Below are 17,377 nucleotides of genomic sequence, written 5' to 3' on the forward strand. Positions count from 1 at the left end.
TGGTAGGCTCCCCTGTTAAATTGCTGAAATAATTTAGGAGGGAAATATACAGAATGTTCCCAATCTAGAAGAAATCAAAGGAATTTCTGTCTAGTTGATGATGTCATTGTGTGGATGGAAATACCCAGGAATCAGCATCTCCACCTCACAGAAGACTGTGAAATACATATGATTTACTTCCTGAGTGTGCCATCTGATGACACTGGAGATTTTAAAGGTTATATGGAAGTATTCCCTCCCCTGTCTTGTCAAAGACAGTGTGAAGGAGGAATGGTCTCAAATAACAACTACTCCCGAATGCCCACTCCAACAGGAAGGCTATGTGCAACATAACAGCTGAGGGCTTGTTGCTGTACATCCCACAACAATGAGGATTGTAGCCCATTTCAAATGCCCACATCACCAGCATGCATGCAAAACTCAGCTGACTTTAATCATTAGGAATTTATCATACCATGACTAGGCAGTTGTCACAGCAGGTCTAACGGAAAACTCACAAAAAATGAAATTGCCATTATTTTTTCTTAAATCTCTATCATAGGGGTGAATACATTTCATTATGACCAATGTGTACAAATTCTACATTTTGGATATATGATAGTTAGAAGATTCCTATTGATAGTGTACATAGTTTGAGATCATAAATCATTCTCTTACTTCCAGGCTAGCCACAGGCTATGAACTCTGGAGGGGAACATTATTTATTGAGAAATTGCACTGCTGTCGTTTAGTTGCAAAGTAAACGGCTACTCGCACGGCTAAATCTGTTTCGGTGGCACTATGTATCAAAGTGTATCTGAAAAACTCGAAGCTATGACTAAGGTAAGGATGAATGAAGAGTGTCGACCTTCCTTGTCTCAGATTTCACAAGAAGGTCCTGAATAGGGGGGTGGGGTGCGCACGGGGGAGGTGGATTTGGGGATGTTCTTTGTGTGTCCCGTATAAAAAAAATGTTTTAACCGCGACGGAGGAGAGACAGTCACATGCTATATCCAATACCATGGTGTAACTAGTGAGACTTTGGTATATTGTGGTGAGAAAGAGGGAAAAGTGTTCCGATTTTTTTGAAGGGGGTTTCGAACACAGGCTGAATTCAAAGAATTGAGAAACGCAGTCGGCTTCAAGGTAAGATTAATACACGTTTATCAAGCAACAAAACGGAGCGTTAATGTGTCCAGACTGTTTTTCCAATTTACGAATGTTGTGCGCTTAGCTAGGTTAGTTGTATACATCTCTTGAAGCAATTTTATTTTTCTCCAAATGTACTGCGTTTAACATGTGATATTGATAAGTAGCTAGCTAGTACATTGGTATATTGTTTGATTCGTGCTACTAGAGGTATCTCGCTAAATAGCAAGCTAACCAATTTACATTGTCTTGAATGGACAGTAGTTTGTTCCTTCATTGTGTGAAAGTGACGGAAGCAACTGAACGCGGATTTCATCACCTAGGGCAGAGGTACTCAACTCTTACCCTCCGAGGTCCGCAGCCTGCTGATTTTCAGTTCTATCTGAATTGCACACGCCTGGTATACCAGGTCTAAATCAAATCGCTGATTTGTAGGGGGAACAATGCAACAACAACAAAAAAATGCAATGGAACTGGCATCGAGGTCCAGAGTTGAGTTTGATCTAACCCACGCGGTGTCCAATCAGAAACGCATATTTTGAACAAGGTGTAAAAAAAAAATCATGTTAATTGGGATAATCCTCTAAGAAAACCAACGGTCAAAATCTCACGTTATAATACGTAAGAAATGTATTGGGGTTTTAAGCCTTGTAGGATGGTCAAAATTAGGGAGACTAAATCAATGGAGGCAAGAAAAATGTGGTCGAAAAAACTAGAAAATCGCGTCGCCTAGTCTGGATACTCTGCGAGAATTAAGGCTACACACAGGTTTGACCTACCATTGAAATCGTCACCTTTCATATCAAATAAAACAATGAGGTAAGATGGATATCGATTTTGAGACATGACAAATAATATTTTCATATTTTAGCAGGGTTGTGCCAACCTTTAGAGAACTGAGGTTTCCTATCGCGATTGTCAATGCTGTCACCCCTAGCGGGGGTTTTAGGCACAAGGGAGGAATAGAAATGTTTAAAATCCACAGGTCAGGTGTATTTAAGATTTATTTTACAGTTGAATAAACACAACTCAACAACTTGGTTTGAAGTTACTAGGATATTTTTTTGTGTGCATGAAATTTAGAGAATGGCAACTGGGGGAAATGAATTAGTTAGAAAATGCCAATATTAATCTCCCCTTGTTCATTTGCACACAAAAAACTTTATTAAACTAGGCAAGTCAGTTAAGAACAAATTCTTAATTTCAAAAAGCTCACAGACCGGGACCACCGAGTGCTGTAGCGCGTAAAAATCGTCTGTCTTCTGTTGCAACACTCACTACTGAGTTCCAAACTATCTCTGGAAGCAACGTCAGCACAACAACTGTTTGTTGGGAGCTTCATGAAATTGGTTTCCATGGCCGAGGAGCCGCACACAAGCCTAAGATCTTCATATTCAATGCCAAGTGTCGGCTGGAGTGGTGTAAAGCTCACCGCCATTGTACTTTGGAGCAGTGGAGATGTGTTTTCTGGAGTGATGAATCGTGCTTCACCAAATGGCAGTTTGATGGACGAATCTGGGTTTAGTGCATGCCAGAAGAACACTACCTGCCCGAATACAACTGTAAAATTGGATGGGGGAAGAATAATGGTATGAGGATGTATTTCATGGTTCGGGCTAGGCAACTTTGTTCCAGTGAAGGGAAATCTTAATGCTACGATTCCGGTTTCAGCATGACGATGCCCCCGTGCACAAAGCGAGCTCTATACATAAATGTTTTGTCAAGATCAACCCCCCCCCCTTATCTGCAGGGTGCTGAAACAAACTGTGGCTGAGCTCCTAAACATTTCCACTTCACAATAATAGCACTAACAGTTGACCAGGGCAGCTCAAGCAGAGCAGAAATTTGACACACTGACTTGTTGGAAAGGTGGCATCCTATGACGGTGCCACATTGAGTCACTGAGCTCTTCAGGAAGAGTGGTCTACTGCCACTGTTTGTCTATGGAGATTGCATGTATGTGTGCTCAATTTTATACAGCTGTCAGTAACGGGTGTGTCTGAAATAGCCAAATACACTCATTTGAAGGGGTGTGTGGGTGGAGTCATTAACTCGTTTTTCAACCATTCCACAAATGTCTTGTTAACAAGCTATAGTTTTGGCAAGTCGGTTAGGACATCTACATTGTGCATGGCACAAGTAATTTTCCCAACAATTATTTACATTGAATTATAAGTGAAGTAATCTGTCTGTATCACAATTCCAGGGGTTCAGACGTTTACAGACACTAAGTTGACTGTGCCTTTAAACAGCTTGGAAAATTAAGTCATAGGCTAATTTACATAATTTGAGTCAATTGGAGGTGTATTTGTGGATATATTTCAAGGCCTACCTTCAAACTCCGTGCCTCTTTCTTGACATCATGGGAAAATCCAAAGAATTCAGCCAAGACCTCAGAACATTGTAGACCTCCACAAGTCTGGTTCATCCTTGGGAGCTATTTCCAAATGCCTGAAGGTACTACGTTCATCTGTACAAACAATAATACGCAAGTAAACACAGTGGAAATCGCAGCCATCATACCACTCAGGAAGGAGACTCGTTCTGTCTCCTAGAGATGAACGTACCTTGGTGCGAAAAGTGCAAATCAATCCCAGAACAACAGCAAAGGACCTTGTGAAGATGCTGGAGGAAATGGGTATAAAGTACAATACTTATTTTCCACCATAAATTGCAAATAAATAAATTTAAAATCCTACAATGTGATTTTTCTGGATTATTATTATTTTTTTTCATTTTGTCTGTCATAGTTGAAGTGTACCTATGATTAAAATTACAGGCCTCTCATCTTTTTAAGTGGGAGAACTTGCACAATTGGTGGCTGACTAAATACTTTTTTGCCCCACTGTATTGAAGCAACATCTCAAGACATCAGTCAGGAAGTGAAAGCTTGGTCACAAATGGGTCTTCCAAATGGACAATGACCCCAAGCATACTTCCAAAGTTGTGGCAAAAATGGCTTAATAACAATATAGTCAAGGTATTGGAGTGGTCATCACAAAGCCCTGACTTCAATCCTATAGAACATTTGTGGGCAGAACTGAAAAGGCATGTGCGAGCAAGGAGGCCTACAAACCTGACTCAGTTACACCAGCTCTGTCAGGAGGAATGGGCCAAAATTCACCCAATTTATTGTGGGAAGCTTGTGGAAGGCTAACAAACGTTTGACCCAAGTTCAACAATTTAAAGGCAATGCTACCAAATGCTAATTGAGTGTATGTAAACTTCTGACCCACTGGAAATGTGATGAAAGAAATAAAACTTGAAATAAATCACTACTATTATTCTGACATTTCACATTCTTAAAATAAAGTGGTGATCCTAACTGACCGAAAACAGGGGATATTTTACTAGGATTACATTTTGAAAAACTGAGTTTAAATGTATTTGACAAAGGTGTATGTAAACTTCTGACTTCAACTGTTTGTGTGTATATATATTTCTGTGTATTGTCCCTACACTGGTCACCTAATCATCCCGACTCACAATCGGCTCATTCATCCCCCTCCTCTCCCCTATCACAATTCCCAAGGTTGTTGCTGTAAATGAGAATGTGTTCTCAGTCAACTTACCTGGTAAAATAGCAGTAAATAAATAAAACACTAGAATCAGTTACACATTTGGGTTTACAATCTGTTTGGGCAAAATAATGTTGATAACTGTATTATCAGGTCACCCTCCCAAAATTCATGCTAAATGCGCCTTTTCAGTGTTACAGCCTAATTAACCTAGTGCTAAATTGCCAATGTCGAAACAAGGTGAATTTAATGTAGCTTATGGATCTGGGCTAATGAGAGTGGTGGATTCAATTCGACTTGGGTGGTGTACATTCTATACCAGGGTATTTGGAAATGGCCAAGTGATGGTTTTTCAATAGATTTTCATATTTGTAATACTTTAAGTAAATACTTGCATATTGCGTTCTAAATTTTACCTGTCACATTATTTTGTATTATGAAAGTTTACCGTAGTTCCCCAGAGCAGTTCAGCAGGTCACTTGTTTGTTTGTAAATAGCACAAAGGGAGAAAGCAGGAGCAGGTGAGTCTAGCGGTGTATTGACAGGGGTCATGTTTTTTTTGTTGTTGGTTAAATGGTGATCGGGGACGTGCAACTATAGTTTCCATTCACAGAAAATACATTAGTGCAACACATTCGGCAGAAATGTTATTTTTTATCAGATGACGACAGAAGTGCAACGCTATTTGGCTGGCAGCCACACAAGTGAGCATACAATTAAAAAGCAATGTATTTTTGTTGCTGCAAAAACGATGCGTGGCCATCATACTTCATAGAAAGAATGTAGCAAGCTACATTTCCTAATGTTTTTCTTAAAGTTAATCTTGCATTTTATCAGAGAGATGTATGTTGGCTACCCCGAGAAAAGCACGGGAGAAAAGTACATCAGTCAGAGCATCGTCGCAAATTCTCATCTGATTGAAGAATTCTGCGTTAACGCTACCCCTAAGTTTAACTTGCTAGTTATGTAGTAAGTGGCTGAATTAATAAGGTGATGGGGCATCATATTGTGTTAGCTTTCTGCCATGTTTTCGAAGTCAACGCCCTTTGGATGAGTTATCTTTACAGCTGCCACTGCTATCTTTTGATTTCCTAGAGGTTTTTTCTCTCTCTGTTCTCGCCCTGTCTGCTCCTCCCCAATATTCTCCTCTCAGTTCTTGGCTGGTCTGCTTCTCCCCCATCTTCTCCATGCACAGCAGGCAGGCCAGTTGCCCTAGCAACTCTAGACTCCACACAGACACAGCTTTGTACATATGCTGCTCCAGAGCAGGTACTGTTCTTCCTTCAGACAAGCATGTGTCTCAACTTTGTTCATTTGCACAATGTCTCTCGTTCACATTTGCTTGTAACTCACCAAAAATTACATTCGGTAAGCTGGATTGCCTGTCTTTGCAATTCGTTAAATCATTTTAGGTCTTTAACATATTTTGATAGCAGGCTCAATGGAAATTTGCTATTACTTGTGCTACATTGGGTAGCATTCTGGTAGACACCTAATTTCCCCTTTTTGGGGGACGCCCACTTGTGTACAAAGCCAATAATACCATAAATCCCGGCATGAGACAAGGACAATATGAACATCTGGATATCGCCCAACCCTATATTAAATCAGTATGTGACAGACTATTATCACATGCTGTCATGAGGAAGCATTTTGGGACAGGTGTGAACGCAAATGTATTTCTTGACGTTTATGTTTACAAAACAGCTTTCAAGTTGCCATGCTGATATTTTGAGTTCATAGTCTTTGATGAATGAACGTGCCTGTCCAGTCTGCCGTGGCTGCAGTCCACTCTAATCATAAGGGGCATTTCTTTACGAACGCATCCAATCGCCTTGGTCCCGGTCCCTTATTAAACAAATCACAAGCTTCAATCTGCTGCGGTTCACAGTGCTGTGGCAGAAAGATTATGGATGTCCCGGGTGAAGCCGCTACGGTTACAATGTTTGATGTAAAATTTCAGGCACATATATGCTCTGATTTTCAAAAAGATTTGGAGGCACAGTTGAAAAGTTGACTCACTCAATATGCGTGAGTTGGCAGCACTGTTTTTGTATTCGCTGTTCATATTAATGCGAAGTTCCTTTTTCTTTTTTGAAGTGTGACATGTCAACAGGGCATTGAGCGTACGCAAGCTTTTTATTTTCAAAACCTTTTACATTTAATTCTGCTCGTCTCATGCTGCAGAAATTGACTTTGTGCCACTGGAGGCAGTGGTGTACCGCAGTTTTGCGGGGCTCCGCAAGGACTTGATGACAATTCTCCCGGATCTGGGATGGGTAGTTCCAAGAGAAATGTGTCGTTAAAAAAAAATGTTGCGGGAAAAAGCATTATCTGAGTACGGTGCTCAGAGCCCAAAGCGGCCAAAAGAAATATTCACCATGTTGCGCAGTCAACATCAGTCAGAAATAGCATTATGAATATTCACTTTTGATGATTTTCATCAGAATGAATTCCCAGGAATTCCAGTTCGACAAATGTTTGATTTGTTCCATGAAGTCCATCATTTATGTCCAAATAGCTTCTTTTGTCAGGGCGTTTGGTAAACAAATCCATAAGCGCGTTCAGGTCCAGCCGAACGTCGACTGAAAAGTTCAAAAAGTTATATTATTAAAGGACGTAGAAACTTGTCAAACTAAGTATAGAATCAATCTTTAGGATGTTTTTATCAATGTTCAATAATGTTCCAACCGGAGAATTCCAATGTCTGTAGAAAAGCAATGGAACGAGAGCTACCTCATGTGAAATGCGTGTGACTGAGATCGAGGCTGCTGCCAGACCGCTGACTCAATCCCCTCTCATACGGCCCCCTTCACAGTAGAAGCCTGAAACAACGTTCTAAAGATGGTTGACGTCTAGTGGAAGCCTTAGGAAGTGCAAAATGACCCATATCCCACCGTGTATTCAATAGGAGCTGAGTTCAAAAACTACGATCCTCAGATTTCCCACTTCCTGTTTGGATTTTTTTCTCAGGGTTTTCCTGACATGTTATACACAGACATCATTCAAACAGTTTTAGAAACTTCAGAGTGTTTTCTATCCAATATTAATAACATATAAAATCTTGCTCTGATTTATCATCCCAATAGTCCCAGAGATGACATGAAGTGTCGCTTTGTTAGATAAAATCCTTTTTCATATCCTAAAAAAGGTCCATATAGCATGCACGATTTGATTTTGTATTTCCACTTGTTCAATTTGCAAAGAAAGGAATCTGTGAAAATCTAACCCTAAACGTTGTTTCAACCGGTCAAATTACATTTGTATTTATTCCTCAGAGATCCTAGAACGTAACTAGACTTCACTATATCATTAGGAGTGTAGTATATCCTATATGACACCAAATTTGGTCAGAGAGCGAATCCTTTATGGCGCGCCGATGACACGGGCGGTGTTCACTTGTTTAGACTGTTACTTTGTCAAATAAGCACCAATCGGGGTCGAACAAACCAAGCTAGCTAGATAGTCAATGAGCTTGGCTTTACGGGAGTATGTGGAAACCCTGTATCTGTCGCACAATTTTGCAAGCCTTTTCCTTTTGGACAAGAATATGGAGAGTTATGAAAACTTACAATATGGCTACTAATACTGGAAAAGCTAAATCAATGTCCAAGTATACAGATTTGACAATATTCTTGCAGAAAAATTTAATCTAAATGTACATTTTGGCAAATCGTGAAGGCCACCTGGGTGACTTCACACGAATTGTCATATCTTGCTCATACTTCAAGTTATTAGTCTGAAACTTTGCACATACACTGCTGCCCTCTTGTGGACACCATCAGTATTACAACCTTTCTGATGCATTTCAAAGATGGTGGTAGAAAAAAAATACAAAAGAAACTGTTTTTCTCCCTCGTATTTTCTTCTACCAGATCTATTGTGTCATTCTCCTACATTCAATTGACATTTCCACAAACTTCAATGTTTATTTTCAAATGGTACCAAGAATATGCATATCCTTGCTTCAGGGCCTGAGCTACAGGCAGTTAGATTTGTGTATGTAATTTTAGGTGAAAATTGGAAAAAGGACGCTATCCCTAAGAAGTAAGCGCATCACAGGATTCAGTGGCCAATTCATTGAAAGCTTTGGCTTGCTTAAAAAGAGCGGGTACTACCCGTGTGCTAAAAATAATAATGCTAGAGGGAATTTCGAGGAGTTTTTTTACGAGGTGCTGAATCCCCTATTCATAATTAACCACCAAGAATGGGCGGCTACAAATCAAAGACTGTAAACAAATATAAACAGCCTACCTAGCAGTCTTGTAATTTCTTTGATCCGGTCAGAATCAACTTGAAGGGAGAATCTGTTTTTATTTGTTTCAGTAATGGCATTCAATTTTAAGTTCCAAATTTAATTAGACTCGCTGTGATTATCAGAAACATCTCATCCATCCTCCAAACGGTCCAAACTATAAGCTTTCTCTCTGCCTGTCTGCAGACAGTGCGGCAAGGGTGTGTGTGTGTGTGGCAGGAGTAGCTGTCAGTGGCATTTTCGTTGCTGGGTTACGTTTTAATCCACAGGAATTTTAAAAGGGAAAATCTTGACTGAATGGAATGGCTAGCCAAAATAAACAATGACCAGTCAATTAACACAATGAACACTGCTAGGGTTCTTTAACCCATCTGCAAATGAGACTGTGACAGAGAGACTGTGACAGAGAGACTGCCAGGGTAGAGGAGAACGCTGCAGCTAATGCTAATAGCCCACAAACTGCAAGTGCAATACATGGAAAATTGAGATGTATTCACCTGAAGGAAAAAGTAGTAGATGGTGTGTCAGGTAAACATGGTTTGGTCTTTGAGCAGTGTGGCAAAAGTCAAATTAAAATTTTATTGGTCGCATACACATTTTTAGCATATGTTATTATGGTTGTTGCAAAATGCTTGTGTTCCTAACTCCAACAGTGGAGTAATATCTAACAATACACATGCATCTAAAAAGTAAAATCTAATTTAGAAATATTAGATTTGAGCAATGTCCGTGTATTTTATATATCTACACACACACTACACACACATCTACACACTGCAGTCAGAAAGTATTCAGACCCCTTGCCTTTTTCCACATTTGGTTACATTACAGCCTTTATTATAACATATTTTATTAAATCAATCTACACACAATACCCCATAATGACAAAGCAAAAATCTTGCTTTGAGAAATTCTTGCAAATGTATTGCTCAGTTTGGCTGGGTGGCCAACTCAAGCAAGAGTCTTGGTGGTTCAAAACTTTTTCCTTTTAAGAATGATGGAGGCCACTGTGTTCTTGGGGACATTCAATGCTGCAGAAATGTTTTGGCACCCTTCCCCAAATCTGTGCCTCGACACAATCCTGTCCCTGAGCTCTACGGACAATTCCTTTGACCTCATGGCTTGGTGTTTGCTCTGACATGCAATGTCAACTGTGGGACCTTATATAGACAGGTGTGCCTTTCCAAATCATCCCAAATTGAATTTACCACAAATGGACTCCAGTCAAGTTGTACAGTTCTGGCCAAAAGTTGAAAATGACACATTCATTTTCACAAAGTTTGCTGCTTCAGTGTCTTCAGATATTTTTGTCAAATGTTACTATGGAATACTGAAGTATAATTACATGCGTTTCATAAGTGCCGAAGGCTTTTATTGACAATTACATGAAGTTGATGCAAAGAGTCAATATTTGCAGTGTTGAGCCTTTTTTTTTCAAGATCTCCGCAATCCACCCTGGCATGCTGTCAATTAACTTCGGGGCCACATCCTGACTGATGGCAGCCCATTCTTGCATAATCAATGCTTGGACTGTCAGAATTTGTGGGGGTTTATTTACCCACCCTCTTGAGGATTGATCACAAGTTCTCAATGGGATTAAGGTCTGGGGAGTTTCCTGGCCATGGACCCAAAATATCAATGTTTTGTTCCCTGAGCCACTTAGTTATCACTTTTGCCTTATGGCAAGGTGCTCCATCATGCTGGAAAAGGCTTTGTTCTTCACCAAACTGTTCCTGGATGGTTGGGAGAAGTTGCTCTCGGAGGATGTGTTGGTACCATTCTTTATTCATGGCTGTGTTCTCAGGCAAAATTGTGAGTGAGCCCACTCCCTTGCCTGAGAAGCAACCCCACACATGAATGGTCTCAATGTTTTACTGTTGGCATTACACAGGACTGATGGTAGCGCTCACCTTGTCTTCTCCGGACAAGCTTTTTTCCGGATGCCCCAAACAATCGGAAAGGGGATTCATCAGAGAAAATGACTTTTCCCCAGTCCTCAGCAGTCCAACCCTGTACCTTTTGCAGAATATCAGTCTGTCCCTGATGTTTTTCCTAGAGAGAAATGGCTTCTTTGCTGCCCTTCTTGACACCATCCTCAAAATCTTCGCCTCATTGTGCGTGCAGATGCACTCAAACCTGCATGCTGCCATTCCTGAGCAAGCTCTGTACTGGTGGTGCCCCGATCCCGCAGCTGAATCAACTTTAGGAGACGGTCCTGGCGCTTGCTGGACTTTCTTGGGCGCCCTGAAACCTTTACAACAATTGAACCGCTCTCCTTGAAGTTCTTGATGATCTGATAAATGGTTGATTTAGGTGCAATCTTACTGGCAGCAATATCCTTTCCTGTGAAGCCCTTTTTGTGCAAAGCAATGATGACTGCACATGTTTCCTTGCAGGTAACCATGGTTGACAGAGGAAGAACAATGATTCCAAGCACCACACTCCTTTTGAAGCTTCCAGTCTTTTATTCAAACTCAATCAGCATGACAGAGTGATCTCGAGCCTTGTCCTCGTCAACACTTACACCCGTGTAAACCAGAGCACCATTGACATGATGTCAGCTCGTCCTTTTGTGGCAGGGCTGAAATGCAGTGGAAATGTTTTTTTGGGGATTCAGTTCATTTGCATGGCAAAGAGGGACTTTGCAATGAATTGCAATTCATCTGATCACTCTTCATAACATTCTGGAGTATATGCAAATTGCCAAACAAACTGAGGCAGCAGACTTTGAAATATTTGTGTCATTCTCAAAACGTTTGGCCACGACTGTAGAAACATCAAGGTTGATCAATGGAAACAGGATACACCTGAGCTCAATTTTGCGTCTCCATTTTAGAATAAGGCTGTAACGTAACAAAGTGGAAAAAGTCAAGGGGCCTGAATACTTTCTGCGTGCTCTGTACATGTCGCAATGATTTTGCTTTTGTCAAATAAACCTGGATCAATGGAAAACCTGCCTACTGTCATACCTTGTTCATAGACTGCTTACAGGGTAAGGAAACCAATTGTAATTTGGGTGAAGTATACCTTTTAACATTTTTCAAATACATACATTGAATATAAAAATAAATGCAACCATTTCAAAGATTTTACTGAGTTACAGTTCATTTACTCAGTCCAAATTCATTAGGCCCTAATCTATGGATTTCACATGGCTGGGCAGGGGTGCCTTGGAGGGTATAGGCTCACCCACTGGGGAGCCAAGCCCAGCCAGTCAGAATTAGTTTTTCCCAACAAAAGGGCTTTGTGGATGGATTATCTTGGCAAAGGAAAAACGCTCACCTACAGGGATGTAAACAAATTTGGGCCCAAAATTTGAGCAAAATAAGATTTTTGTGTGTATGAAACATTTCTGGAATGTTTTATTTCGGCATATGGGACCAAAACCTTACATGTTGTGTTTATTTTTGTTCGGTGTAGATTCAATGGTTCTAAAGACGTTTCTAGGAAATGTACAGTGTTCTACAGAACCATGAGTGCATGGAACTCCAATCTTATATAGCGCAAGTGAACAGCAAACCCGGTTTAAATAAAAATAATAAAGCAACACCTCACAACACCTCTCCCTCATGTGACCTACTTGTGTGTGTGTATGTACTGACATATATGTGTAACTGATTAATGCACACACAGTACATGCTAATGGAGATTCCAATAAATCAAACGATCAGCTCTGAAAAATATCTGTGGTGAAAATATCTAATGGGATTGTTCTAAAAAAATATATCAGAATTGGGCTGCGCTGCCTTTGATAACAAGGGAGTGAGAACCAAGTCAAGGTCCAAAAGGTCCTTTTTAAAGCATCCACCCCCAAGCCATAAGACTGCTGGACAATTAACTTTGTTTTTACACTGCTGTTACAAATTACCTTGACTAACCTGTACCCCCAAACACTGACTCTGTACCGGTACCCCTATATATAGCATATATATATAACTTTATTTAGTAAATATTGTCTTAATTGCATTGTTGGTTAAGGGCTTGTAAGTAAGCACTTCACGGTAAGGTCTACCGTTCCATTCAGCGCATGTGACATAATTTGTGTTTGTAGTCCTAGATGGCTTGGAAGCTGGTACATGATTTAGTCTTACAGGTGTTTTAATGAGATAAGACATTCCAGCTGGGCCTAATGATATAGGCCTTATTGCATGAGATCCTTGCCCGAACATGTGCCTTCTCAAGAGGGAACTTCTGTTATCCACACTGAGCGGCCTTTGAGACACATTGTTAATGCCACCTGGTGGACATTACTGATATCTTGCTGATGGATCACCACATTTTTGTCCTCTTACATAGAAAGAGGCCTACACTGTCAAACAGATAAAGGCCTTCATCACCGGAGACACATTTTATTGGTACATGCAGGTTTATAATACATCTACACACTTCAGTATGTTGGTGTAGTTAATGTACTGCTCCCCTACAGGCAAAATGTCTTATCTTCATATTATTTAGGCAGTTTCCATATTGTAATATTTGTGGGCACTGAATCTGATTTTTATCTTTGGCTCTCATACTGTTGCAAACTCTCGTACTGAGGAGGAACCCCTCATCATTCTTCAGCAATGTGCTGCACACTTCTGGTAGTTGAGGCTGATGTCATTATAGAGCCTGGTTAGACATTTCTTGAGAAATCTAATATTTGAATATTGATTCTAGATAGTGCCTCACTTTCAGGTGCTCCTATTACAATAGTCTATTTTTGCTAATTTTCCCTTTTAATTCACCCTCTTTCCCCCATATAGATCTGAAAGTCTCTCTCCCCCCACTCTGGAGGCACCATGAGCTGGAGTTTCCTGACGCGTCTCCTGGACGAGATCTCCAACCACTCTACCTTTGTGGGCAAGATCTGGCTCACACTGCTTATCGTCTTCCGCATTGTGTTGACTGCTGTGGGAGGCGAGTCCATCTACTACGATGAACAGAGCAAGTTTGTGTGCAATACCCACCAACCCGGTTGCGAGAATGTGTGCTACGACGCCTTTGCACCACTCTCGCACATCCGCTTCTGGGTGTTCCAGGTGATCATGATCACCACCCCCACTATTCTGTACCTGGGCTTCGCCATGCACAAAATCGCTCGCATGGACGACGATGAGTACAAGCCCCGCGGGAAGAGGATGCCGATGGTGAGCTTAGGGACCAACCGGAACTACGAGGAGGCGGAGGACAATGGAGAGGAGGACCCCATGATCTCAGAGGAAATCGAGTTGGAGAAGAAGGAGAAGCCTAGCAAGAAGCACGATGGACGCCGGCGCATCAAGCGCGACGGCCTCATGAAGGTGTACGTGTTTCAGCTGCTGTCGCGTGCTGCTTTTGAGGTCTCCTTTCTGTTCGGCCAGTACATTCTCTACGGCCTGGAGGTGTCTCCCTCGTACGTGTGCATGCGCTCGCCCTGCCCACACACAGTGGACTGCTTCGTGTCGCGTCCCACGGAGAAAACCATCTTCCTGTTCATTATGTATGCGGTGAGTGCCCTCTGTCTGCTTTTCACTGTGCTGGAGATCCTCCACCTGGGTTATAGCGGCATACGGGACTGTTTCTGCCGCCCTCGTCCTCGCCCCCCAACCCCCACCAACTGGCCAGCCAGCATCCCTCACTATGTGGCCACCAGGTGCCCACAGCTCCTCCAGGCTACAACACAGTGCTGAAGAAGGACCCAAAAGGTATGCGATTGGATTACAACCTGGGCGACTCGGGCCGTGAGTCGTTTGGGGATGAGGCGTCACAGCGGGAGCTGGAGAGGCTAAGGCGGCACCTAAAGCTGGCCCAGCAGCACCTGGACCTGGCCTACCAGAATGAGGACAACGGCAGCACTTCGAGGAGCAACAGCCCCGAGTCCAACGGGACGGCCGTGGAGGAGAACCGTCTCAACTTTGCCCAGGAGAAGCAAAGCAGCACCTGCGAGAAAGGTGAGTAGGCTGTGCCACGCGTCACAAGAAGTACATCTTCAGTAGTAATTTGCATGGCATATCTATGTTTACATTTTTATAGTGGATGGAATCGAATGAATGGATGTTATGTAGACTATTTTACTCTATACTTCAAACTGACATTTAACATTTTTCCCCTTGCCTTCAGGTTTACGAGCATAACTTCGTCATTGGCCCACCTGGCCCTCTCAGGATAGATTCTTGCATCTGGGACAGTAGGGGTACCAGGGAGCATTGTGTGGGGACAGGTGTGTATGTGACTTGAGGAGGATGAATCCATCATTCTTTCAGTGTTGAGGCCAGTGAACGTTCAAGGGAAACATGACAAATTTAACGAGCAGCGCCTTCCTACCCAGCTATACTTGAGCACATCTGAAGATCCAAAGTGTCCACAAACTAGTTTTCAGAACATTCCTATTCGTCTCAGGGTAGCTGTGCTGTTTTTTGGGGGGGAATACTAGTGTTTCCTCTTGTTTGTAGTTTTTCCCTCTGCTGGAGTTAAGAGGTCAATCTTAAGTTTGCCTTCAACCTAAAACTGGAGTTTACAGTTCAGCCATTCTAAGGTATGGGCAACCCAAGCGTGTCGCAAAACCATGTCAATGTGTAAAAACAAAATTGTGTGTGTGTGTGTTCTGTGAGGATAGGGAACCACGGTGAGTCGGTGTTTGGGGATGTTAACTGGTATGGTAATAGTTGGTGTTAGAAGTGATATTATGGAGTGAATAACTGTCTTCCATGTGCAACAGCTTACAATGAGCAAATGTTTAACTATTTTGGGTCAACCACCAGAAACAACAGTTACATTTGAGTTGTAGCACAGCAATATGTAGTTTGCAGAAAGAGAACTAACCTACTTTCATCATGAACCTCCCCCTTCCCATAAATCTGACTGTTGCCAAGTCTGGGAACTGGAAGCCTATTTTGGCACCTTTGTCCAAAGGATTTTTTAAAAACCTGGGTAATGCTTGAATTCATGTAAATTGTTATCTTGTCTGGTAATGTTAAACATGCTTTTGATACTGATTTTCTTCCATTTTGTTAGTGTAACATGGAAAGTGTTTGGATGACATTGCAAGATTAAACCTTTAAGGTCAGGATGGCCAAATTGTAACTATGAAGTTTACTGTTGTCTTTTTGGGATTTCTACATTAACTGAGGGACTCAACAGATTTGGAGTTATTTTCCATTATTGAGGACCATCCACGATTTGTGGGTAACGTATCTATGCCATACACCAGTTGAACTCTGGGTCTGGTTCAGTAGGGCACAACATAGCAATGTTTTGAAAGGGAAAATGTAATTAATCCTTCTTATAGGATAAGTTCCTGTAGTACCTCTCCCGTCCTGTTTTGTGCCTACTGAACATGAACCAGAGACTCAAGATTTACAAAAAATATATATACAAATGACGCATTTACTCTGTCGAATAGCATTTTCAGAAAGTAATTCAAGACCCCCACAATTCAGGGTTATTTTTCTATATTGTTTTCAGTGTTTTCTCCTGAAATTGGGATTTGTGGCTCTGTGTTACTTCTCTATGCAATTCAAAATTTATGCTCGGTTCAGTGTTCATTATTGAGGCATTGATGCAAGTACCATTCAAAAGCCTTCAAGCTGTTAATAATGACCCCCATGCTGCAGTCTCAGTGACTGTTGTAAATGTTTTCATTGTTATCTTTTTATGGTTGAAACGACCCAATGCCTTGAATGTGATCTTATGATGCCATCAGTGCACACATTATATCAGCAGTGCCATTAAGTGTCAACTGTCATCTCAAACAATTTGTTTAAATACTTTTGTATGAATAGTATTTTTGTGCTCAATTTCTTAAATAAACTTTTCCTAATAAATCCATGTCTCCTGTGATGGAAAATTGTATTGTTTGTGCTTTTCCTTTAACACATTTCTGTGTTCATGCAAGCGACTGAATGAATCACCAGTATTTGGCAGTACGGCCAGAACCTGGTTTTGAGAAATGGATATCCGTTTCAAGGTTTCAGCTTAGAGAAGAAGCCTCGTGAGGTATTGGTCGGTCGCATGAATGAAGCAAACGTTTCGGGGATGATGGCAAATTACACCTTATGAGGGTTTGATCCAGATTGTCTGAGCTTCCAGTATATCTGTCAAGTACTGTCCAAATAGTGCAGATGAAGGGGAGGAAACAAATATTTATTTGCAATTGAGCCAAAGCCCCAGAAGTTATAAACACAACTGCAATATAACTGACGTGTTATCTAGCATGATTACATAAACGATACAAGAGTTCAATACAGTAAACAGCATTGCTATAAAAGGCTTACTGTGCAGTTCACCTTCCACCACCAAGATGAAGAACCTGGTACGGGTTCTCTATCTGTACCTGATGTGCCTCTATGGCTGTCTGTGTCAGGAAGATGACCCACAGGACTTTATGCTTCTAGCAGGCCCTCTCACCAACCACTTGAGGATGGACTTGAGCACCAAACCCATTGATGCCTTTGACTGCAGTCATCCCCTTCCCTTGGGCTCCAGGGCCTACTTCCAGTATCTCCAGAGTCGGGGT

At 41.5% G+C, this 17,377-nt stretch overlaps 1 protein-coding gene across 1 annotated transcript; it reads left to right on the top strand.

The window, feature by feature from the left end:
• The first annotated feature begins 922 nt into the window (after positions 1 to 922).
• Positions 923 to 16,689, top strand: LOC112235105 (gap junction gamma-1 protein). Its single transcript, XM_024403499.2, is given in 4 exon segments — positions 923 to 1,125; positions 13,647 to 14,493; positions 14,496 to 14,813; positions 14,983 to 16,689. Coding segments are annotated over 3 exon segments (1,143 nt in total). The 5' UTR covers positions 923 to 1,125; positions 13,647 to 13,682; the 3' UTR covers positions 14,997 to 16,689.
• The last annotated feature ends 688 nt before the right edge of the window (positions 16,690 to 17,377 follow it).

This window comes from Oncorhynchus tshawytscha, linkage group LG03, assembly GCF_018296145.1.
Source record: "Oncorhynchus tshawytscha isolate Ot180627B linkage group LG03, Otsh_v2.0, whole genome shotgun sequence".
NCBI classification, from domain to species: domain Eukaryota; kingdom Metazoa; phylum Chordata; class Actinopteri; order Salmoniformes; family Salmonidae; genus Oncorhynchus; species Oncorhynchus tshawytscha.